Source organism: Phaethon aethereus (assembly GCF_964289735.1).
Source record: "Phaethon aethereus genome assembly, chromosome: 5".
NCBI lineage: Eukaryota > Metazoa > Chordata > Aves > Phaethontiformes > Phaethontidae > Phaethon > Phaethon aethereus.
The window spans coordinates 7,109,162-7,135,272 of record NC_138579.1 but is presented as its reverse complement, the minus strand read 5'-3'; the positions used below and the strand labels follow the sequence as shown (position 1 = coordinate 7,135,272).

The window sequence follows — 26,111 nt, the reverse complement described above, 5'->3', positions numbered from 1 at the left end:
CTTGGCTGTTGTAGCGGGCGGGTGTCGTGGTGTGAACCTGGTGAACAAGCTCCATCCCCTCAGTGCTGGGTGCCGGGGAAAAGCAGTGCTCAGTCAAGATGCCTCATTAGCAGGAGCTTCTTCCAAGTGAAGGTTACTGATCTGCCAGCTCCACCCATCCCCTTGCTCTTCCCAGGGAGGTTTCATGCTCCCCAGCCCTGCCACATCTTGGTGACAAGCCTGACACTTCCACAGCCCGTGTGCCTCCCCCTCAGCGTGTTGGCAGCTCCCACAGCCAGACTGGCCTTGCTCTTTCTTCCCAGCGACCATCCTCGGGACACTGGGCAGGAGCACAGAGGTGATGACTCAGTCAGCGGCGGCATGAAAGCAGTTCACAAGCTGCTCTTGGCTGCATCTGTGCACCGTTATTTATACCTGGAAGGTGCATCTCCATGAGCTGCTGCCCCTCTGGTCTGCAGGAATGAAGCTGCTGGGAACAATGCACCCTCCTGCTTGCAGCATGTCCCTATGGCAGCAGGCACAAAGATGCACCTGAAGCTCCTCTGTGCTTCGTTACAGCAGCTTTGCTTCTAAATCAAGCTTCTGGCAATGCCTTTCAGATGTCCAGCCTGCAGGCGACATCTCCGTCAGATCCAGCAGCCTCCTTCCCACACCCACAGCCCATGGTGTTGATGGATCTGGAGATGCTCTGGGATAACTGGAGCCCGGAGGGCAGCTGGCTGGGTTCTCCATCCACCTGATGTCCAACACACCAGGTTAGATCCTTCAAGGTGAAACCAAGTCAGAAGGAAAGGGCTGGATTGCAGCAGCCAGCTCCAAGCAAACCCCAGAGAGCTCTTCAGCGACAACACTTGTGACTGATGGTTCACCTCCCTCTTGGCACCACCTGCAAGGCTGGTCTGCCCCTGGAGAACTTCACACCAGGAAAGTCATAGCAAGGGATTAAAAAAAACCCCTACTCTTCAGCTGGCACCTGCTACAAAAACAGAAGCAACCCTCTTCATTTTTACGCATCCTCCTGATGGCATTTTTATTTTGCATAGTGTTCCCCTCCCCTCCTTGCTGCTCCATAATGGCAGAGCAAGGGAAAGCTGGTGGCAGCCGGCAGCCCGTAGTGTTTCGGACACTCCTTCCTCCCTTCCTCCTGTGGAGGCTGTTTGCAAGGTCAAAAAAGCAGCAGAGAGCGGTGTGGATGGGTTTTAAAACCGACAGGTCTGCAGCCTGTACGGGGAGTTTAAATCCAGCCCAGCTCTGCCGACATGGCTGAGCTGTTGCCAGGCGTGCGCTGGGAGAGGTTTTGGCTGACCATGGCCATCTGGGTCTTCCTTGTCACTTCAGCGGCTCGGCTTGCCAGGTATCCCTGCAACAAAACCTAAATGATACGACTAAGGCCGCTTCCCCATGCAGCGATGCTGCAAAGGGCTGTAATTTCAATAGATTTTCACCGAGCTGGAATCTTAAGGTCCAAACCATCCCATCTTAGACCACTCTGGTTTTCTGTATGCCAACACTTCCTATACCCTCTCCTCTATAAATACACAGATGCCCTTGTACACTTTTCCCAGGGTTTAAAAATTATGCTCCCCATAAGCAAATATAGCATGACCAGATGCCTTTCGTAGTCAGCTGGTTCATTGTTTGAAAAGCTTTGCCTTAAAATCCAAAAAGATTGCTAACAGATGCATTTTTTGGCTGGAGAGGGAGAAAAACCTCGCTTAAACAAAAGTGTGTTGTGATTGGAACTAAAAAGGGAATTACCGTTAAAGATAAAAACTATAAACATTTCCTATTGAAAAATACCCCCAGCCATGCAAACAGTCCATTTCTCTCGGTCAGCCCAAGAAAATGACACCCAAGACGATATTTCAACCTGCTGCTGCAATAACCGCAGGTATGTCTGGATGCTCAGTGGCCATGAAATGTTTCTCCTCCATCCCAGGTGACCCAAGAGCATGGCAAAACACTGAGCTATTTTTTTCCTTGCGTGCCATCTTTGTCAGCTTTTGCTCTTAGTTCTGCTACTATATAAAAAAAAAAAACCACAACAAAAAACCCCCACAACTTAAATGAAGGAAATAGATGGCAACACAAGCCCTGCAAATGAGCTGCAGGACAGAGCTACAAGTGGAAGAGCAAGACGGAAAGCGAAGCTCCCTGGAGGGAGTGGGTGGAAGGCTCAGCTAGAGGGGAAAGAGGCTGTTTGGCCGGGAAAAATAATATTATTGGAGAGCCATCACTCATTTCCTTATTTATCACATTTTTTGCCATTCTCCCCTGGAAAAGCACCATTGCTGCCTTCTCCTAGTGTGAAGGGATCCTGGTTTTATATCTGATGTCTGAGGAAGTTTTATATGTAAGCTTTGCTTGCCTGGGGACAGCTTAACTCTGCTGAGAGCAGTGTTAGCCATGCCAACGGGTTTTCATAGAATCACAGAATCATTAAGGTTGGAAAAGATCATCAAGTCCAACCGTCAACCCAATGCCACCATGCCCCCTAAACCATGTCCCAAAGTGCCACGTCTACAGGTTTTCTGAAGACTTCCAGTGATGGTGAGTCCACCACCTCTCTGGGCATCGTGTTCCAATGTTTGACCACTCTCTCAGTAAAGAAATTCAGAATCACAGAATCACAGAATCACTAAGGTTGGAAAGGACTTTCAAGATCATCAAGTCCAACCATTAATCCAGTGCCACCATGTTCCCTAAACCATGTCTTGAAGGACCACATCCACACGTTTTTTGAACACTTCCAGAGATGGCGACGCCACCACCTCCCTGGTGGTCAGGTCCAATGCCTGACCACCCTCTCGGTGAAGAAATTTTTCCTAATATCCAATCTAAACCTCTGCCCATCGATCCAGCCTGTCCAGATCCCTCTGCAGAGCCCTCCTACCCTCCAGCAGATCAACACTCCCACCCAAACAAGCTTAAAGTTCAACACAAGCTTAATGCACGCAGCATCGCTTCACATCCCTGCAGGTCATTTCTCCCTTCCCTGGCTTTACGGATACTCAGAGGGCTCAGCCGAATGGAAAGGGAGGGGGCAGAGCCAGACCCTGCATTTGCGTGAGCCAGTTTTCACTATCGATCCCTTCCACCTGGTTATTTATGCTGAGCTCCTGCCTGAACGCCCCTTACACACCCATATTTTGAGGCTCATAAAAATCCCCCGGTGAGCTGCTTTAATAGCTTGACATTACGTACGTTGGCTGGCAGGAGCCAAGCCTCCTGTAATTAAGATGCGCTGCAGAGTAAGTGCAAAGTGTTAATTATTAACTCCTTTTGGAGCGTGGCCTCCTGAGAAAGGCCATCCTGAGTCACTCTTCTACTGAAGCAAACCCGCAGCCAAAGAAACAGTAAAGCTGGAACCCTCCTGCTTCCTCCCTGCGCTTCCGAGCAATATCCTCTCCTGGAGAGCGGGGCCAGCAGGGAGTGAAATATTTCAGGATGAGATATGAAACGAGTCATCGTCCAGAAATACCACTTCTAAAAGCAGATTTCATCCCGCTGTTAATGCATCTCCACCTTTGCATTTCCCTGCTTTATTACAGCCGTAGAGGGGGTTGACGACTTCAAAGAAGGTCTCTCCAATAATATTTAAATCTCTCTCCCGACCCGAGCGCTGCACGGCTGCTGGATTTAACGCAGAATTCAGTTCCTGCCTGCGTTACTGCCGACAGACTCGCCAGCCCCCATCACGAGGTGCTTTTTAGCTCTCTGTGCCCCCGCTGCCATCCTGAGCATCACGGGGTGATGCAGGTGGGACGGGACCATGACGACTTCATATAGCGCAACCCTCTGCCCCAAGCAGGGTCAGGGCGGGGATCAGACCCATCATCTCCATGGATGGAGAATCAGGGAGGACAAAAACTCTGCCCTGCTAAGCTGTCAGTTGGGATAAAAACAGCTGCTTTCAGGGCAGAGAAACCAGGCCTGGGGGCTGAAGGCCAGGGGTAAATATTCCAGGGAAGGAAATACGCCTGGGGAATAACTGATTTTCTCTGATTTCCTCTCAACGAGCCCTGCCAAGGCCAGGTGCTGCCAGGTCCCTTTCCAAGACAACCCGGCACAACAAAATGTCTTGTTTTGGTCACCATTTACCAAATCTTGCCCATCATAGGAATACATAAAACATACAATAACTGGGATGCGCTCTGGAGAGCTGAGTACGGTGGATGACATTGATGGCAAAGCAGAAGTGCCAGACACAGCACACAGCAGCAGGGAACGTGCTGAAAGGACAGATATCCAGACGCTTTCTGTGCTGCACACACCTTTGCCGTTGACAGAGGCAGGGGAATGCCCTGGCTGGGCAGGCTACGGCCACAGTGCAAGACATTCTGGAGCCCAGTAAAGCTGATTTTCGAGGAAAACCCCTAGGAGAAGGCTGGGCAGTGATTCCGTCCTACCTTGCGCTGCCCTTTTGAGGTGGAGCTCGTTGCAACTGGTCTCCGAGATTGCCGTGGGAGTGCAACCAGCAGGAAAACGGGGAAATTGCTACAAATTAGGAATGTCCCAAACTGGGGCTTTCGGACATGAAGTCTGACTGAAACTGCCTGACACTTAACAGTCTGTTTGCAACAGGCAAATTGGCAGCAGAGGAAAGAGCAAAAACTGCTCAGGGGACAATTCTGGATTCTTGTTAAGGCAGGCAGCTGCCGGCAACTGATGTCCGGGACCCACCAGGTGCAACTGGGTGATACCAGCATCTCAAGCAACAACTTGCTATTAAACACAGGCAGACCAAAGGGTTTGGGCACATCCTGGGCTTCCCAAATCACCACTGCTCAGACTGCAGCCAAGGCAGGGAGGTAGGACCCCGACCCCAGCCCCATCTTCAGCTCCACTGCCCCAGCCAAAACCCAGCCATTGCTCTCAGCTGGAGAAGCCCAGTCCCTCTCCTGGATGCCAGGCTACCATGTAAGTGATTTGTCAGATAAAAACAGAGGTGCATGGGTAAGATTTACCATGAGCCGCTGGGTTAGCCACCAATGCCTACTAGTCCTCATCACATAGCAGCAGGACTGCCTAGAGCCTGCCATGCATAGAGACATGTTCTCCAGCCCACATGATTCCTGGTTTCCTTTCCTCCACTGCTGGAGCCTCTGTTGATATGGTCTCACTCATTTTTAATTAAAAAGCAGGCGAAAAGCATTCATCTCCACCAGCACATCTGTTTCAGAGCAAGCAGTGGCACGTATGCTCTGCAGCTCACTGAGACGGCATCAAGAGTAGGGAAGGAGCGGCTGAGAGCAGCCAGAGGAAGGAGGACCAGAGCAGAACAGCAGCCGGGATCCAGCCTCAGATGGGCGCCTGCTCCGAGGACCTCTGAGGGTGCTGCGGGGTGCTTCTGTGGCTCCTTCCTCCAACATCCCTGGGAGCAGGGAGTTTCTCAGCACGGTTTTTAAAAAACCGTGAGCTCAAGGAGGTGTGGAATAGGAAAGAGGCACCATCGGCCCCAACTAAACCCTTCCTCAAGAGATTAGATAGCACGTAATCTCCACTCACAATAATAATTACACAGCTTCGCTTGATTTAAGTCTCCGTTGTCTCTCCTTATCCAGATGCACCAGAGCACGGCTCTGCTTATCCGACAGGCAGTGACAAACAAGCATTTCCTGCCCATTTTCTTGTTGATTCAGACCAGTGCCTGTAATTTTTTAACATCTCTTCTCCCCTCCGATTTAAATCTTGGGCATGGCAGGCCTCTGTCTAACAATAATACAGGGATTTCAGGGGTATTTATGAGAGGCTTAAAACTTAATCCTACATGAGCAAGGTAAGCCTGCTCTTGGCCTAAAACACGGATGGAAAATCCGGTGCCATTGCTACAGCAGGAGAAAAGAGGCATTAATGACAGTGAGCGCTCTTCAAGCGGGGCCGGGCGACCGCCAGCACTGCCAAGCCAACTCCTGCAGCAGGGTTAGGGGGTGTAGCGGCAAATTTGGGAACTGAATCACAGAATCATAGAGTGGTTTGAGTTGGAAGGGACCTTTCAAGGCCATCTAGTACAACCCCCCTACAGTAAGCAGGGACATCTTCAACTAGAGCAGGTTGCTCAGAGCCCCGTCCAACCTGACCTGGAATGTTTCCAGGGATGGGGCATCTACCACCTCTCTGGGCAACCTGGGCCAGGGTTTCACCACCCTCATTGTGAAAAATTTCTTCCCTAGATTTAGTCTAAACCTACCCTCTTTTAGTTTAAAACCATTACGCCTTGTCCTACCGCTACAGGCCCTGCTAAAAAGTCTCTCCCCATCTTTCTTATAAGCCCCCTTTAAGTCCTGTCAGGCTGCAAGAAGGTCTCCCCGGAGCCTTCTCTTCTCCAGGCTGAACAACCCCAGTTCTCTCAGCCTGTCCTCACAGCAGAGCTGTTCCATCCCTCTGAGTATTTTTGTGGTCCTACTCTGGACCCTCTCCAACAGGTCCATGCCCCCAGCTGGGGCATTTTCCCTCGCAGGCCTTTGTGTCCTTCCACCTGCTTGCGAAGTTGAGGATTTTTGCCCCATTTCTCCCCACAGCAGTACATCCTGTAGGTTCTCTGCTTTGGCCAAGGCTGGGAAGGAAAATGAGTCCCAGCAGAGAGAGCTGTGCCAACATACAGGGGCAAAAATCTTCAGTTTACTGGGGAAAAAAAGAGTGATTTTGGCCACTTTTCAGGCTGCCAGCCCATGGTACCCCGTGTCGCTCGGGCTGCATGTCCTCAGGAGCAAAAGCAAGCATCAGCGTATCTCGCTGTTGGGAAGATGTCCGTGCCTGTTCTCAGCTTGAGAAACATGGCCGCGAGGGCAGCACCGCAGAGAGGACACATCACGCCAGGAGCTCAGCAGACAGATCAGCGACTCACATCAACCCTCGTCTCTTATCAGCAGTACCTCCGTTACACCCGTGAACCTAAAGCCCTTCATCACCCCAGGGGTGACACAGCTTCACCCCAAGAGCAATCTCTGCACCGCTGGGCTAAAGCTCTTGCAGGCCGCTCTGTGGGGGCACGGCTTCCCCAGCGGCACTTTCCATTTGTGCCGTCCTCCGGGAAAAGCCAGTGGGAGAACAAAAACGACACCCAACCTGGTTTCATGGTAGCAAACTGGAACGCCAGGGCAAGGGGAGGTTTTTGGGCAGGTTGTAATCAGGCCTTGGGGCATCAGCAGAGAAGAGCAGGGCCATGAGTGACCAGAGCAGCCCCCGACCGCCCCAATGCCAGCCTCCACGTGGCCCCACTTGTGCTGGCATGGACGAGCATGGAGTGGGGGACACCTGTGTGGGGCACGGAGATGCCTCTCCAGCCTGAGTGGGCTTGGGAGGAAGGGCTGTGCATTTTGGAGTCTGAAGACCTCACTGGTCACCCTTGCTTCCCCAAGGCCACCCCAGGGAACTGATGCATTTCTTTGACATCCCCAAAACCACTCGGCATCCCACGACAGAGCTGTGTCCCCCCCTCCCAACCCTCCACAGAGGGGAAGGGGTGCAGCCGGGTCTCTTACTTTCTTCTTGCTGCAGTAGATCTGCCACTTCTTCTCCGCCGGCAGCGCGAACATGGCCTCTCTGTGCTTGTCCGTGAGGTCAAGTTCATCCTGGAAAGGGGAATAAAAACCCACAAAACATTTAACGTGAGTACACAAATGGGTAATGGCACAGTGCAAACCCCCGATAAGAGGCATAAATCAATGTGGGGCCACAGCATCGCCCTGTGACTATTTATTTGTCAGGGCAACCATGCTAATTCTCATGCTGACCTTCCCCTGACTTCTGGGTTACAGCTGGCTGCTGGGAGGATGGGGCTGAAACCTCTCTACCTCGTTCCTCCCAGACATCGCCTTCACTGCTTTTAAAGGCAGCAAGCGTTTTAGAAAGGACATCCGTGAAGCTGTTACAGCTGCCCGCAAGACAGCCTCACACAGAGGACTGAGAGCTTCACATGACAGACTGCATCTAAGAGAGGCACAGCAAAGAATTCAAACAGGACCCGTCTTTTTTACCACCACAGATAACTGCTTCACTGAGCACCCTGAGTGGTCCAGCCCATTTCCATCACTGACACCCTCATATCACCAAAAATTGGGGGGTTTTTTTGGCTTTTGATTTATTTTCCTATAACTAAAAATACAAAGCACTCTTCCTAATATCTACTGTTCATAAAGAAGTACATCCTCTCCATCAAAACTGGAGAGATAAAGCTGTTTACTGACTGAAACCTTTATTAGTTGATCTGATTTCATTTTGAAGGAGGCTCAGTTAGCTGCACACCCTCCGCCAGAATGCCCGAGTATTATCAAAGCCTCATTGCTTCTTGGTGCTAGATGTAGGTCAAAGCTTTTATCAGAGAACTAACTAAATAAAACATTCAGGCAGGGCTGGGAGGCTTGTTGCTAAAGCCAACATTGATCTTACAACCATGGATGTCTCTTAAAATCACCACTGCTGATGAAAATCCTCGTGCTGGAGGGGTGTTGGCGCAGTGATGGGAGCACTGGAGACGCTGTAGAAGGTCACAGGAGAGGCCTGCTGTGGCCTCCAGCCAACCCATCCCACCCACCCAGTGGATTTAATGAAAAAGAACTCCATTTAAAAATTGCACGCTTAATTCCAGCAATTAAAAAAAAAAAAAAAAGAAAAAAAAGAAACCACATGGAGACCCATTAAAGTTTCCCTGCCTGAACAGTAACACTTACCAAGTAAGGCTGGTAGCCCCTGGTACCCCAATCAAAGGTAAAAGCCCCATTTGGTGAAGGCTGAGCAAGATGCCTATGGGGAAAGACAGGTCCCTGCATCAGCAAGCCCACAGGCCACGAAGAAATTCAGCTGATCTAATTAAAGCTCATATTGCACCCAGTAGCCAAGGAAGGGAGCCTTCAGCTATCTTGTAACCCAAACCCAAGGGCCCTCCTGTGCAACACGCAGCGACGGAGGGCTGCTGGCAGTCCCGAGCATCTCAAAGAGGTTTATACATCCACTTCAGGTATTAATTTCACCTCCTGATGAAATTACTCCTCGACAGGAAAGGTGTCTTGGAGCTTTTTCCATTACGTACGCATGGAGGAGCTTTGCCTCTTCCTTGACTTTCCCCCCCCCATATCGACTGACTCTTCAAACCACCGTGCTGCACAGAGCTGACACTGGTGGAGCTCTGGAAGCAGACTTGCAAGACACCCTTACAACAGAAATAAATGTGCTGCTGCAACAGAGGCTTGGAAAAAAGTGAGGACTGGGAGAGCCCGAGCCCAGTCTGAGACACCTCTCCTCCACTTATGCCCAGGGAGGAGGCTGGCTTAGGGACTCCTCCAACGAGCGCTGCTTTCAAACCTCCCCACGTCCTTACAGTTTGGAAAGTCAGGGATTCCTACCCAGCAATTGATCTCCTTCCTAGCCTTGGGCAAGCCTCATCACCCTTCCATGCCTCAAAACAGAAATCGCACTCAACGTCCTTCACCATGTTCTCTTCAGGCTCTGAGCCAGTCAGACACCCAAGCTCTGCTTCAGCCCCAGTTCGGCTGGCCTAACAGGGATCTGGCTGACATTCAGCTTGTTGGAAAAGGGCATTTGGGTGTGTGGGAGAGGACGAGGGTCTCCTGCTAAATATTTACCTCTGCTGTGAGGGTTTGAGTGAGTGCAGGAAAGTGCTTCCACTGCAGCCCCGCTTCCCTGCCACGTGAATCTGGGATTCAGGCATGAAAAGCATCAGCCACGCACATCTGTACCTAGGTTCTTAGAAAAACATTTATCGAAACTTTCAAAATACCCATACCCTAAAAATACAACTTGTGCAAACGCAAAGATTTATTAGCCAAGAAAAAAAATCTAAACTGAGCCGAAGCCTACGTGGGAGCAAGAAGGGATAAAGCAGAAGAACGTATTAGGTGCTGGTGCACGACAACATGCAAACACATCCAAAAAAGGTGCAGAAATGCTTCTGAGCCCCACACAGCAAGTTGCATTATGCCCTGGCTCTAACATGTTCAGTCATCACAGCCCTGCATCCCTCAGCAACACTTCCCTAATGATATCTTGCAAGATGAGGATTTAAATGCAGGAGTGGTGCTTAAATAAATACTATGTGGCACCCAGTGAATATGAAAATCCTCAAAACCAAACAGTGACTAACGACTGTTATTCTGAGCTGTACCGGCGACTTAACTGCGAAGAGTCAGGTCTTTGTTGCTTTTCTGTGCACAAGGATCCCTGCACCCACCTCCAGCCCTTTGCTTACACTCACCAATGGGTATCTCAATACTCCATGGCCCCAAGCAGGCTGCTCATAAACTGCCCCTCGAACTCCAAAAGATCAGCGGAGGACAGGACCATCAGCCATGTCCTGGTGGCTCACAGACCACCGTACAAATGCCGCTCCGACAAAGCCTTTTGCAATTGCACAGCGGAGTCGTAATGTGGCAGAGAAGCCCTGCACAACCTCAAACCCATATGCGCCTTCAATTAATAATCACGAGCTTGATAATTAGGTGATTCTAACTGGCAATTAATTTTATAGGCCATTTCCAAGCCGGGCACTCCTGCTCCAGTGTGCGATGCTGGTGGCTGTTGAAGAGTGTGACGATAGCTGGTGGGTCAGTGTCCATCACCCCCACAGCCTTCTCACCCCTCCCTCCAGCCTCACCTTTCGCAGCTCTGCCCCTTCCACCAGGCTACCTCCCATGGCAGGATCTGCCAACTTTGCTATTTTAAATATTTTTTTTTAATTGGGTCAAAGGCACATAAAATAACAGCCTCATTTTGCTACCAAAAGGAAGTCTCTCCCCGGAGTGTTTTTACTGGAAAGAGATACGCTACTCTTAAATATTTATCCCGTACGGTTAAACTATTCACCTTTAGATCAGGAAACATGTTTCCACATTAAATCTTCATTTGAATATGATTTACAAAAAAAACACTCATGGGGAGATTTGATTCTCAGCATGTATTTGCTATTTCTAGGAGGTAAAATACTTCCGTGCGGCTTGCTTTGCTGATGGCTTTCTGTTCAAGCCAAGCAAACCTCTCCCTTTCTCTGAGCACGGCATGAGCTCGAGTGAAGGCAATCCCACACCGTTCTCCTAAAGCTACCTTAGAAACACATGGCTCAGCTCAGCACACTGTGAGCACAATCGCATGGGCCAAACAAGTTTTCATCCAAGTGATCTATAGCTTTCCCTTGGAGGACACTCAGCGGTACTCAGGGGGAGATGTTCCTATGGTCCGTACCTCCCTGAGCTGGCAATAGGGTGGTAGCCCCGGCCACCGGAGGTCCTTTGGTCCAACCTCCTGATCAAGCAGGGCCACCTAGAGCCATTGCCCAGGACCATATCCAGATGGCTTTTAAATATATTCAAGGAGGGAGACTCCACGACCTCTCTGGTCTTCAGCTGCCGTAGTCTCCAACCACCTCCTGAAGGCAAAGTCAGATCAAGCAAGAAAAGCAAGGTACTGCTGCTGGAAGGAACGTTTAACCCTGCCAGCGGAAAGGACGAGTCCAGCCCCAGCCTCACAGTGCACTCCTCGGTGCAAGCACCTGCCTCTACCACTTCGCCCACCCCATGGTGGATGTTTTAATGAGCATCCTCCACAGGCTGAGACACAGGCTTTAATGGGGGCAGCAGCAGGATGCCAGCAGGATGCTGCAAATATCTTGACTTCAGAAACAACCTCCAGGATGGGCTCTTGGACCTGGACGAGCACAAGCGCTGCCCAGCCACGGCCGCAACGCCCCAGCATGACCACCATGGGTTCTTCCCCTACAGCCCACAGATCCCACGGGACACCAAACGTTATGCAAGAAGCAGCTGAGGAGTAGAGATTAAGTAAGGGATAATTCCCTATGTAGAGGTCTGCACCCCAAAATATCTTCAGAGGTTGAAGGAAAAAACTTTTAAGTTTAATGCATCTTTCTGGCTGATAAATTGTGTAACCGTAATACATGGAGGAGACAGGGAAAATAAGGAGGTCATCCACTGCCAGAACTGAAATAAAAATTAATTAAAATTTGCTGGCTTGTTCTGGGTTTATACACACATACATATGTGTGCATATATATCTAAATATACACACGCACACACACAGATCAGTATGTGACCAACATAATAAAGACCAAGTGGATTTAGTCCTGACGGATGCACAGAGTTTAGAAACTTCTGTAAGGACACCAGTGAGGCTACAGCACGTAAAGGCAAGATCTCCTGCATCCTCAAGTAAAGCATGAGAGATCCAGAAAAACACAGAAAGAAAGAAACAAGTGGGAACTTTTTGGCAACATTTGGCATTAACTGGTACAGCATGGGAATTAAAAAAAAAAAAAAAAAGGCCTGTTGAAGTCTGCATCAGCTTCCTTTCTCAGGGGTCATATCGCTTTTTCACTCTCGTCCAGGCATTCTCCTCCAAGTTCATGAGTTTGATTTATCCCAGAATGCTGTGGTGTCAAGGGAAACGGCGATCAGCATTTTTCCCCCGGACTTCATCTAATCTTCCACGGGCGAAGGCGCTGCCCACACGGTCAGCTGGGCAGCTGCCTGCGGCTGCCAGCCCTGCCTGCTATCTGCATCGGCACGTGATAAACCTCCGCCTCAAAACTGATCTTATTTCGCTCCTTATTTTCTTTTTAAGCTGTTTTCCTAAAGAAACAGACTTATTATTCAGTGGCTGTTACACTGCAAAAAACTAACCGCCTTCAAACGCATCCTGCAGGAGCTCCTCTATCTGCCACGTTTATTTAGGTGATTACAACTCCCAACGTATGCAGATTTATCTTAGCTTTTTAAAAATAGGAAGGTAGTGAATGAAGTCTTTTATTTTTAGTATTAGCATTGAAAATACCTCCTCCCTAGTACATGTCTTTTCAGCCATAGGACCCTGAGAACTTAAAAATAACCTCGCCGACAAATTATTCCCACCCAATATTATCACTATATATTTTTAATTTACCCATGACAACCTGCAGCTGGAATTACAGAACATGAACAAAATGCAACTACTTATATTTATTAATATAACAGAAGATTTTTATTAATTTTGCCTTTATCATGTAATGAATCTTTTTAATAAAGGAAATTGCTCACAGCAAGGGAATTAGCAGCAGCAACAAGGAATAATGTGAAAGCACTTTGAAGTGCTTACATCTAGTCAACCTCTTCCCACACTGAATTTTTAGTCCCAGACTGGAAGAGGAGAGAGCCTAGCCCACCCTGGCTCTGCACTGACCTGAACGCGTTGGACAGACGTAAACAAAATATGCATTCCTTTCTTCTTCTGCAGGAAAGATTATGGCCATCAATAGCTGATTTAGCTCCTCACTAAACTCTAGCTGCAGCTGGTTCATGTTCCCATCAGTTCAAACACCTAACTGAAGCAGACAGCACATACTGCTTTAATATTTCATTTAATTAATTATTTTAATAGGCTAAAGGTTTTAAAGATGTTCATATTCCAATACTAATGTCTTTTAAAAGAGAGGTATCTACTTAGGTTTCTCAATCTTTCTTCTTGTAATATATATCTATAACCACATATATACGTTTTTTTTAATTTATTGAGCTTGGCCTTCTGTGACCTTTTCACTGACATCATCTGGAAAACCTTTCTCTCATTTTAATTAACACAGGGTACTTCTCCAGCCTGAGTTATTGATCTACGCAGTTTTACCCCAAAGCACTCTCAGATCTAGAAGCCCTGCAGGTGGATCACCAGCGTGCTTTTTCCATGCAATTGTACATAAACCCTGAAAACAAAAAAATAAGATGTATCAGCCTATTATTTACTGCTGTGATCGCTAAAATGGATTAAATTCAAGTCAACCATAGCTGGGCATGACTGCCTTTTGGTGGGTGCACCTTGTACTATAATAAAGCACAGAGCTGGCAAATAAATAAGAAGAAGGTTTCGGACATGGATTTCCCACCTATTTATGGACCCACAGAAGCAGCTCCCTTTCCAATCAGTTTTTAGATGCCACCTTCGCTGCTGGTATCCCTGAGAGCTACTGAAGTTGGAAGTCAAACCAATGGGTCAACGGTGGCTTCAGATGTCCCCTGCCCAGTGCAGATGCTCACTCCGGAAAGCTGTGCATGGTTGGTCTGGGGTTAAACTGCTCCAAGGTTTCCCCAGGTAAGGCCCTAGGAAGGGCATTGAAAAGGGGCTGGATGTGAATTAGTGGCTGCAAAGCCCCATCCCAACTCAATCTTGAAAGCTTCCCAAGATTTATTGCTCTGTGTGCGGGACCCAAAGGATGTGGCTAAGGGGAGCCGGAGACAGCTACAGCCTAATGCTGATGGCAACTTAGGAAGTGGGCTCCTTGCATACTTCTGGCGTGGGGAGCACAAGTGGTCCTCATTTCCCCACAACCTATGGTCACACCTGGCATCCTGAGGTCCTTTTTAAGAACTTGAGCAGGTGCAAAGCAGAGACAACCTGCCAGGAGGCAAATTCTGACCGAGGTTTGACGTCCAGCAATATGCGTAGCACAAGCAGGCATCCGATGGGCTCACAGATGTTAGGTGTTGTTGGGGAAGGGGAACTGATCCCTGTAAATAACAGCATAGATTTGAACACCAGAGTTCATGGGAACTAGGAACACCGGGCGATCAGGCAGGATCCTGCCTGCGGGGCTGCAGAAAGCCTCGGATGCCAAAAGCCAACCTTGTTGATGCTCGCTCGCCGAGGAACGCCCAGACTCTGCCAGAGACAGATACTACAGCAGTACAAACGGCTTTCATTTGCCTCTGCAAACAGATACAAGGCAGGCACAGACTATTCCGCCAGGAACGCTTCCTGATGAGGTTGGTGATGAAGCACAACCCATGTCCTGCCTGTAACTCCAAAAACAACACCCAACCACCAAGCGTTCAGGAAGGAGAAGACCATGGCTGGAGCAGATGCCCCATGCTATGAGGCCGGTACCCTCTGTAGTGATCTGTGCCAGAAACACTTGGAGCAGGTGCAAGCCAAAAACCCAAATGCCCCAATTAAGGTCACCAATGCATTACAATGAGCTGCCCAGGCACCTCCCAGGGATGTGGGCTCCTTTTTTATGAAGTGCAAAGTGGAAAGCATTTAGCAGGTAGACCATATAATTTTTCCACTTCAGCTGTACTTCCCCTGGAAACAAAGGGGTTTCTTATGTGCTCTCTGCCTTCAGCTGGGGTTTACATTGTGCCATAACATGGCTCCTTTGTAAAATTACGGGTCAGGAACAGCATGGTTTTTGGGCAAGTCCCCATGCTGGTTTGTAGCTGTAACATGTATTGCAATTACACGAATGCTTCAGCTGAAATATAGCGTTCCTTAGTGGATTACTTCATTTCGGTTCATGGAACAGTGTTGGCAGAAAATCCTTATTTCCTCGTGTGTGCGACTTCTGTATCAAACCCTTACCTATCAAAATACACATTTAAGAAGTCTCTATGAGGGTGTAATGCCATGAGGTGCCAAAAACAAGTGCCATGAGTGGTGGTCTGGGACGAGAGCGTGGCAGGTCCAAGCTGTTCGCATCTAATGGGCAGAACCTGGGCAGCCTGGTCAAAGTGGCACATGGTGCACTGAAGAGTGAATTTAAAAGCAGATATTACCGAATCATTTGGCCTTCCTCCTTAAAAGTGATTCATAAGCTTGAGGGAGCTTGGTCTCGGGAGACAGTGGTGGAACAGGGTCAGCGCTGAGTGTCTGGCCCTGGAGAGACTCTGCAGAAAGGGGTGTTTTGCCCAGGATACAAGGGCTACTGCAATCTTATTTTTTTCTGGGTACCAACTGCACGCTTTTCTTTGCAGATATAGGGGAAAATTGTTTTGGCCACCATTCAGTGATTCCCAAAATCCCAAAGTCCTTAATGCTGCAAAGACCAGGCAGCAAAAAATGACAGCTGACCTGCAAGCATGAAATGCAAAGCTTGGCTTTGCAGCTGATCCCTCAGCTGTTACTTAAAAGCCGTGGTGTTTTGCAAGGCCCACAACCTCATACTTTCTCCTTATTGGATTAGAAACCGGGGGAAAAGCACATTACTTAAGTTCCTAAGTAAAACTGGATATTGCTAGCCATGAGTTCCCAACCTGGCGCTGCTACTAACACGTCACAGCGCTCACCCTGACCGCACCACCACCTCCTCCTCGCACTGGGGGTGTCCTCTGCTCACTGTTCGAGCAGCATTTAAAACAGCAATCATCCTGGCATGCTGAAGGGTGGGAAGGCACGGCTCTGCAGGACAGTTATGCATGAAGCACCTTATCCAAGCACCCCACACTGCGAGCCACAGATCGATCGCCCACCATGAAGCATTTCAAAGGCGACGCAGAATTAATCTCTGTAACGGGAGATGCTATTTGCTAACAGAGAGCATCCAAAGAGCGGCTCTGAAGAAATGCATTAGTTGCCCCAAGTACAGCAAAAACAAATACTGTGATAAATCTTGTAAGCTGCCAAAGACCTTTTTTTTTTTGTTCCCCAGGCTCCCGAATTTCCACTACTTCATCAAGCAGCAGGGAGGGATAGAGCAGCCTTCCACGTTGTGGGAGAGGAAGGCATAAAGACCAACATTTCGGAGACAGTGTGTGAATATCTCCCCTCCGGCAGGTCCCAGTGAAGGCAGTCACTAACACTGCACAACGTCAGCGGGCAAGGGTCTGCACCCGCCCCGGGCCCGGCGGACTGGGGACACTGCAGAGCCAGCTGTCTCCCAGCATCGCCTCCCAGCATCGCCTCCCCAGGTCTCCAAAACCTCTTTGGCTGCTAGACTCCAGGCAGAGGGACCTGGGGAAGGTTACCTGCTCTGGTTTCATAGGCTAGAAATGGGCTGCTGCACATTACAGGCGGGCTGCAGGGCTAGACGGAGGCTGCTCTTAATTTCTCTTATATTGCTAAAGGCAAGACGGAGGTGAAAAGTCTGAGAAGCCCCACTAGGACCAGCAGCTGGAATTTCCTCAAAGCCCAAGTATTTGGGAGGACAAGCCTCGAGAGGTGGCTGGGATAGCATCTCCTCTGAGCCCTTCCCTCCACCGGCAGGGATGCAGGCTGGGAGCGAGGTGCAGGACCAGGGAGAGGCAGTACCTCATGCTCCAGGGGCAGCGAAGCCACGCTGGACGCGGCAACTCCTCCAAGCACCCAGGCAGCCTAAGGAGCCGCCGGAGCATCGCTCTCGTACTGCTGGGACAGAGAGGCCGCTGCGATCCGCCCCACCGGGAGGAGAGCCAGCGAGGGGTCCTGGGTCGTGCCGGGGCTCCCGCTGCCCTCTCCAGAGCAAGCCATTCAATCCCCCCATGCCTCCACCCCCCGCCTGGCGCACATCCCACGGGGCCGATGCACACCACCACACACAGAGCGTTTCATTACAAACCTCAGAGTGACAAGGAGTGTTAAGCAGATATAAAGGACATCAGTCATTTACCCATCTGGTGGAAAGTCTAGTTGCTGGCAGAAAATAGAGAGGATTGTTATGGCAAGATCTACCATATGGCACCATTATGTGGAGCTTTGCAAGTGCTTTTTCTGAGCGTGCAAGCAAGATTTCGGCCTTTGAAGAAACATCGTTATTGTTAGCCTGGAAACGCAGGAGCCTCTTGAAAGAAGCCGTGGCAGATGGCACAGCTTTGTTCTCTTGGTTTGCAGGCAGCTCCTGCAGCCCCAGATAATTATCCCTTGCCGGGGCTGAGGAGCCCCACAGCACAGTGATCCTCCTGATGTGTCCTACAGGAGGACCAATGGCTCCTGAAACTCCTTAAATCCAATGGAAGTTGCCTGGCAGGTACCACACTGCTGCACAAGCCCCAAGGAGCAAACACCACCAACCCGAGCAGGCAGGACACACTGGTGTCGATGCAAGGAGAGCTGCACGACATCAGAAAGCCTTGTCCCAGCCATCAGAGCTACAAATCAGGAAATCTTGCTGAAATACCCTGCTTTTGTTCGCACCTCACCGCCAGCACCTGCTCCTCCCTGGATGGCTGAGCCTGGCCGGAGCCCCAGCAGGACAGCGGACAAAGAAAAGCCTTTCAGACGGGGCCAGTGCCCACTTGAGCGACATCCCAACAATACCCTGACGAAAACCCATTCAGGCCAGGCTGGGGGAAAGGAAGGGAAACGGAAAAGGTCCCTCCGGGAGGAAGCAGTGATAAGTCATTGACCACATCAACAACATCTGCACCTGCCCTGAGCCAGGGAAAAGCCATCGCCTGTTGCGTACTGATGGCTGGGACAGGACGCATCGTCCCTGCAGCGCAGGATGGACATGGGGCATTTACTTACTTTCTTGCTCCTGTCTGCGCCCAGGCAAAAAAACCCACCATTCCCTGTTTCCCTATTGTTCCTCCTGAGAAACACTTGCACGGCCACAGACTAAAACCCCAACTATTTAACTATTATAGTTAACTATTCTAGTTAAAATCCAAGTGTCCATGTAACACACAGCAGGCCATGAAACACACACCAAAAGAGCAGATTGAGCCTTTAGCTGACCTTGGAGTCAGCTGCTCCAAGTCCCTCTGAAGCTCAGGCCCTGGTTCTCTGCCGCTGGCACGGGCTAATCACCGATTTCTCCTGCTAACAGATGTTTCCCAACTCAGACGAACAGGCACACTTAAAAACACCTGAAGCCCAGAGAATATTTTGTGAGATGGCTCCAAAAAGAAAGAGGTTTTGCCCTTTGATGTATGCAGCAGGCTGGGATCTGTGGAGCAGGGACCCTGGAGGATTGTTGGTCTCTGTGGGAGGATTGTCCATCTTGGTGACCAAACCCACTGCTGCAACGTCCCCAAAAACAACACCCATCCCTGGCCTAAAATCTTCCACCCCTGCTACCCTGAGTCCCTAATAGGAACAAATGGGGCAGAAAAGTCACTACTGAGCTGCAAGAGAAGAGCTGGCCAAGGACCAACCAGAGCTGGCAAAGCCTCCAGACCCCCTCCAGCCCCTTTGACTTCCCTCAACCTAATTGACCGAGACAGCCGAGGGCTTTGGAGGGAGCCCTGGTCCCCCAGAGCGGGCACAAGCCATCCCACCCTGGACAGTTGAGCGTGACGGGCCGGGTGGCATCAGGCTCCTGCAGGCGTAAAAATCAGCCCAGTGCCTCTGAGTGCTTTCTCTGTCTCTCTTCCAAACGTTACACAGTGGGTTTATACAGAAACAGTGGGACACTGTCCAAACCGTTTAACTAATGCTGAAATTTAATATCCGACACCAACAGGTTACTGAGAGCAAGAAGGAGCTGTTGTAATGGGGGGGGTGGGATTTGCATCTTCACTCCCCCCAAATGGGAATCTGCACTTTCGCATCCGCGGGGCAGAGTTTGGCTTCCCCCTCCCCCCCGCCCAGCGCTGGCTCGAGTCGAGATCTGCCTGATGGGTTTTTTGGGGAGCCAGGAGGTTGCAGCTGCTTGCGCAGGAGCACAGTGGGCACCCACTGCCCCCCCCCCCCCAATTACTTCAGTCCCCAGGGAGCAAGCACGCCTGCTGCTGCTGGCGTGCCCTGGAGCAGCAGCTGCCTCCGAGCCTTATTCTCACACTTGGCTGGTGGAAAAAACCCAAAATCTTGGCAGCATGGACCACGGGACGGCGAGCAGAAGGGCCACACCAGGGCACGCCCCGAGGCCGGCTGGTCCCTGCGAGCGCTGCTGAGCTCTGGCCTCGCTGCGCACACAGCGGTGCCCTGCGGCACAGCCTCTGCATGGAGCATCCAGCTGAATTTGGGAGAGGTGCTTTGAAAACTCCAAGCTGAGGAAAGCGTGCAGGTTTGATGGGGCTCCAGTGCATGAGCCTCTGCAGATGCCTCCTTCAGCCTGGCTGGTGATGCTGAGCTGCAGCACAACAAGCTCTTACACTACCTCCCTCCACTGGGGCAGGGGGAGAGTTTTCCACAGGAAAGAATTTCCCCAGGAAAATCTGATTTGGCCAAGTTATCAGTGGAGAAAAATGTGGAACAGAGGCGTTTGCTCCACCTGAACAAACTCGATCTGACTGGCAGCATTTTGCTTCTTTGCCAGAAGAGGTCCTGCTGCCAGGACGTCTCATCCCCACTGTGCTGCGTTGGGTGTCCCAGTCTGCTGGTCTGGGCAAAACCAGCTCTTGTAATTCAACCTGGAGCTCTCCTCTACCAAGTGGCCTGGCTCACCAAAACCATACTGCCTGGCACCTAACGGGACATGCTACACCTTGAGGCATGACTGACCAGCATAACAACTCCCAGCTCCCTCTCTACGCATCAAAACGCCGTAGGGAAACCTCATTTCACAGCTGAATCAACTCCAAGTGGAGCATTTTGGGTCCATCCAACAAGCCACACCAAAACATTTTTGCTTACAAGAAATTAAAGCACTTTTTTTGGTTGAATTTTTTTATTTTTTTGATCCATGTCTTTCAGAGTTTTGATGCTGAGGTACAGAGAAACTATATCCTGACTCTCCAAATCTCAATTTAGCCCACACCCAAGGATTTCTGTGAAACAGCTCCCAGCAAGTACAATCACTTTGCACCTATGGGGCACCACCTGCTTTGCTGGCTCGGACACCCCTGTGTCACCCTGGAGGTGCACAAAGCGAGACCAGCTCCCAAGCCCTGGTTTAAGAAAACAAGGCTTTCTAATGCGAAAGAGAAACCACTTCAAACTGGCAGGACTTCAGGGAGGGGCAGAGCTCAAGGTTCAGTGCAAAACTGCTCCCAACAGCAGCCCCTGATGTTCCCTTCACACCAAAGCTTGCCTGAAAATTCAAAACCAAGCCTGGAGAGACTAGAAAGAGAGGAAAAAAGCAGAGGGTAGGAATAAAAAGCATTCTACTTACCACCAGCTCGGTGAACATGACGTCCAGCTCGTCCACCGGCGGCATGGGCAGCGCGGGTTCCATGGTCTGCAGGGCGAAGCTGCTGTCATTGCGCAGCCGGTACGTGATCTCGGGGTGGTCGCTGCTGCGAAAGCAGCAGAAGATGAAGGAGATCCCCCGACCACTCCTCTTCCTTGGGGCCATGGCCAAATCCTCTGCGTCCCTCCCTCCTGGGCACTAGATGCTGAGAGGAAGAGAAGAGAAGAGGCTCAAGCAGCCGCCCCGCAGCGCTGCGCTCCCGTCCCGCTGAGGGGAGGAGGAATCAAAGCCTCCCACGCGCTCAGCACGGAGGGGAAGAGCAGAGATGGTTTACGTGCCAAATATTTCTGTTCAGATTTGACATTTATGGTCCTGGCAACCTTGATGACCACATGAGTTAAACATCATGCATTTGCTTGCCTTGTGCCAAAGCCAGCAGCAGCAGAGGGACGTCTCCACGGGGAGATGGGTCCTGGACCCCCACCCCAGCAAATCCCTGCTGACCTCCCCGTGCCGTGACAGCCAGGCCAGTCCCCATCTCAGTCCCCACAGGGGTATGGCAAATTTGGGAGGTTGCTGCCAGAAACAGCTAGATGTGCTCAGGGCCACCAGGTACATGGTCCCCGCATGAGTGATTCAGTGCTTGAAGACCTCATGGGGCCAAGGATGCCCCAAGCCACAGAGGGCAGCAGAGCTGAAAAAAAATCTTATATTCTTGCCCCAGCTCTTAAACATGTCCCTAAACATCCACTGGCAACTGCTGGTTGGGCAGCTCTTTTTCATGGAAAGTTTTACTTGGCTTTAATTAGATAAACCCTACTTGAAATTCCAATAAATATTTACAAGACGCCGTTTCAGCTGATAAAAATCACACAGTGCCGGTAGCTCAGACTTTCCTACGCAGTGCTTACGTGGGGCATCGCTCATGCTGGCGGTCACTTGGGTTTTGCTGATTTCTGAAACTCAGGCTGGGAGCAAAGCTCAGGGCAGGAGACATGTGCCTTGCCCGACCGATAGTGGCAAGGACCAGGCAAATACTGCCCCAAAATTGGAACTGTCAAGTCAATGATACAAGAGGAGGGCCACCTACGAGGAATGAGGACGGCAGAGAAATACCCTAATGAGAAAAATCAACCAGCAAAGTAGAGAATTTTTAAAAAGCCTAAACATTTGTCTTATAAAGCCACACACCCACACATTTTATCTCTGCGAAACAAGATGCTGAGATGTTAAGAGACAGGACAAACAGCCAAGGTTAATGCAGAAGGTTGAAATACGGATGACTCAGATTTATTAACAACGCTATGAAGAGACTTGGGGAAAAAAGGTCAACATTTGGAGAGGAGTGTCTGATCTCCCTGGAGCTAGCCATTCCCCTCCAACTACGGATTTATACACTCAGATAAACAGCTGCCGTGCCCCATGGAAAGCCAGCACTGGAGGCAGGTTGGGGGCTGACCTGGGGTCGGACCCCGCACCACCACTTGCATGGCAAATATTGCCCTCCCAAAACAGGGACCTTGCAGAAAATCCAGGCGCTACCCACATTACTTTAATGGAAGATCTGACCCTTGACATTATCATCTTCGATGGCATGTTTTTAGCACATTCTGTAATCATCTGCTGAACCATGAACGATGGGAAGCAGCTATTGGGTCTTCACGCGGGATAATCCCAGGCTGAGCAACTGCTCTGTGTCCAGTCCAGAGGGTCCCCGCTTCCCGAAGAGCTCCCGAATCTCATTTCACATTTAGCATCTTGGATGTAGAAAAATGCAGGTGCCAGAGGAACTTCAGCTGCCATGAAATCTCTCTCATCGCGGCTCCCTGGCAGCCAGCACCACAGCAAATCCATTAGCAGCCTGCTGGAATCCCTTTGGTGTTAGGAGGGTCTTGGGAAAGAAAGAGTTTATTTCCTAAAGGAGGGAGGGAAACAAGAAACCAAAGGCACACAGACCTCTGTCTCCTCCAATGCGGAGGCAAACGTTGCGGGTTTGGATTTTGAAGAGCCGGGAGGAGCAGGGTGCAGAGGGAAGCTCGGTCCTGACCCGCACGTCCTCAGCTGTGCAAAGTTTGGTCGCTTGGTCACTCCCAGTCCATGGGTATGGCCACATCGTGCCCAGAGCGTGACCTGCTCCCACAGCTGGTCCAGAGCAAATGGACCTGTTCTCCTCTTCCACAGGCTGTTTTCCATCCCCTTCCACCCCCTTTTCAACACCACGTCAACTTCATCCTTGAAACCTGCTGCTACGCACAAGCTCTGACTTGCGTTTGCAAAAATGTACGGAAAACTTTTATCAGAACAACACCTGCTCTTCAGAGATACACACTCCTGTCGATGTTTTACGAGGAGTTTGAATGACAGATCAAAAGGCAAGATTTTATTCTGGGTTTTAAAGCAGACAGTCATGTAGCAACCAAGACAAGGCATTTTTGAGCTGCTTCCAGCTCTGAAGCTACTGAGGTTCCTTATTTTCATCTATAAACAATTAAAAAAACCAAACCACCCTATAGTGTAGGCTGAGTGGGCTGTAAGGTTATTACCAACCAAGGCTAAAAAAGGTTAGAGAGAGAATACGCTAGCTACCAGGCAAACAGCATTAAACCTTCAGAAAGCTGATGAATATTCATTGACGTGATGGATCAAAATCAAAACATGGCTCCCTGGCAGGTCGTCGGGAGCTGCAGACAGCACAGATTGCGTTGTCAGAACAAAGTCCAGCTACGCAGCCTTCTCCTTCCCTGCAAATCCTACAGAAATGGGTTATTCAAGGAGAAAAAACAACAAGCCCCTGGCAGCAGGGAGGCTTGCATTAAAGACAGCAGAAGGGACCAGTTCCACGTAGCATCACATGTTAAGTGTCCTGCTCCCACCTCCCATTTATACCTTTGAGCACTAATTACATCAATAAATTTAAGTCAGATTGTGATCTAATGGTGCCTTCTGGCTTTTACTATCGAGTGGGTCAGAATAAATTAAATTTAATTGCCCCTGTATGTACACAGCCAGGGAAGATAAGATGGGAAGGGTCATTGAGGGAACTTCTAGCCAAACCCCAAATCCCAAGGCAGGACTGATGGGGCTGAATCATTCCCAAACAACTTCGCTTTCACAGAAACAAGGGTGGAAATGTGTGTGTGACGGGATCAGCCTGGAAGCCCAGGGAGAAGAGGATGAGGAGGAGGAAAAGGAGCTTAGCCCACATGTGCCACCATGACCGACTGGGGTCCCCACGCAGGACAGAGGCCATGGGCTGCAGCTCAGCGATGCACGGAGAGATGAGTTTTGTTGTTTTCCCCAACCCTAAAAAAAACCCCAAAGCATCAAGCCTACATCGCCCTGAGCACTGCTTAAACGAAATCAGTCATTAGGAGAAAATTGGACCCTGGTGTCGCTTCCGCCTTTGCTTTAAGGAAAGGAGAGCAGCAATTACCGCTTGCATATTCAACAGCCTCCTCGGCAAGCTGAATTAGCCTGTGTGGAGCAACATGCTGCCAAAGCCTGTCTGTGACCGATGCCCCAACAAGCTGGTTTAACGCCAGCACCGGTATTGCAGCATTGTGGTCTGCAGCCTAAAAATACCCAGGAAGGGTACAAACACATGCAAAGGAGTGTGCATGCTCCCCTTCACACCCGCCTCCAAACCCACCCAGAAGCTAAATCCTCAAATATGAATATTAGCGTGTTGTTTTTCTGGCTCCTCTCCCAGCCCCTCCCAAAACAAGGATGCAAGATCCTGAGCGCGCTCTTGCTCAACGGGGAGCTTTATTTCAGTGCATTGCACAAGGGGAGAGCACTTTTGTGCAAGGGCAGTAACGCTGACTGCCCGTCTTTGCCGAGCCCTGACCAATTTCGGCATCGTGGGCCATGCCAAGCTTTGCCTCCCCCACCCTGCAGAGTTTCAGCACAGCCTGGGGTGCTCCTGACCAAAGGAAATTTCCTGACTCTGGTGGTGGCTGGGAGGTGCTTGGCCTTGGCAGGCAGTTCTAGAAGACGCCATCCCCCCAGCAAATGCTAGAGCTGGGTGTCCTGGACCACTTTTTACACCACGTACATGGCAAAAATTTGGCATCCCGCACACTGCACCCTATGCTTGTCCCATCTCACTGCTGAGCAACGGTGCACCCTCCCTCGGTGCTTCTCCCTATGCGTACAACATCCAGCGCATGGTGCAGTGCTGGGGTGCACATCAAACCCATGAATTACTTCGCATCTTTTTTTTAAACAAACAATTCTAGATGATTTTCCTCCCATGAGTCATGTCCAGACCTCCACAGCAATAAAAGCTAGACACTCCCACGGCATTTTTCAGACCAGCTGTATATTTGAGGCACCCCCTGAGAACCAGCAAAGCCTTCCCTCGACATGTTTTGATTTTTCACCTTACGGACCCAAGGCAGCCGGCCTCACCCACTAACCCAACCTCTTCTCGGAGTCAGTCCCGAGGACGAGCCCTCCAGAATGTGTGCGCGATGCGCTGCCCACCCGATCAGGCAGCGGCGTTTTGGCTCACCCCTCTCAGGAGCAAGAAGTGCTGCTCTGTTTCATGTTTGCAACGAAGCTGGTGCAAAGAAACTCTTGGTAATGAGGGGGATCCAAGCATTATTTAATTTTAAAAATAAAACCTTCGAAATTGAGCCCTTGTGTGGATGAAAAGCTCAGAAACAGGACTGCCTTCCTCTAAGCAGTAGCCACCTTCCCTCCAACGCAGAAGCCCAGAGGACCTGAGCCCATCACCAGCTCCCTGCATGGACCCTGGAACTGAGCACGGTGCTGCCATCTCCGGCACGGTCATTCCTGTTAAAAGGATGATTTTTTGGCCACAAGCTCCCATGCCTATTTCCAAAAACTCCTTTCTCAAGCATAAAGTTGTTTTCAGGCACAGGCTGCACAGAAGGGGAATGTTTGTGTTTGGTGGAAATCCGTGAGTATTGTCAGGAGGAGGGGGAAAAAAGCCAAAACGCTCAGCTAAAAGGCTTTAAAATGTTTGATGATTGCCTTTTCCCACCTCCATACACCCATGAAACAGCAGCCATGAAAGGGATGGGGATCGAACCGTTCCTGTGATGCTTCAGGAAACTCAGCTGCGAGGAGGATCGTGACTCATCACTAAATCACAAGAGCTGTAATTCTCAGCGTAAGCAAATCTCAAAGACTTGGGTTTCATGGATTTATAAATACATCTGTCAAATCCTGAATTACCTGAGATCCTCCTCCCCCTTCCCAGAAATCCTGTTATACTCCATGAACCCAACAAAGAACATTTTGCATCTCCAAACCTTGCTCGGACTACCCGGTACCCAAAGGATGCTGGCAGGAGCTGGCTGCAGTTACAGGCTCTCAGCTCGCTTCT

At 50.1% G+C, this 26,111-nt stretch overlaps 1 protein-coding gene across 2 annotated transcripts in view; it reads right to left on the bottom strand.

Moving 5' to 3' along the window:
• Positions 1-20,923, bottom strand: part of DAAM1 (dishevelled associated activator of morphogenesis 1) — a gene marked incomplete at both ends in the record, with an annotated part of 57,108 nt that extends 36,185 nt beyond the window's left edge. For both annotated transcript variants that reach the window (XM_082000019.1, XM_082000020.1), the window contains 2 exons: positions 7,485-7,574; positions 20,741-20,923. In XM_082000019.1, coding sequence (XP_081856145.1) covers positions 7,485-7,574; positions 20,741-20,923 — 273 coding nt within the window. The remainder of the gene's footprint in view (positions 1-7,484; positions 7,575-20,740) is intronic.
• Positions 20,924-26,111: the final 5,188 nt, after the last annotated feature.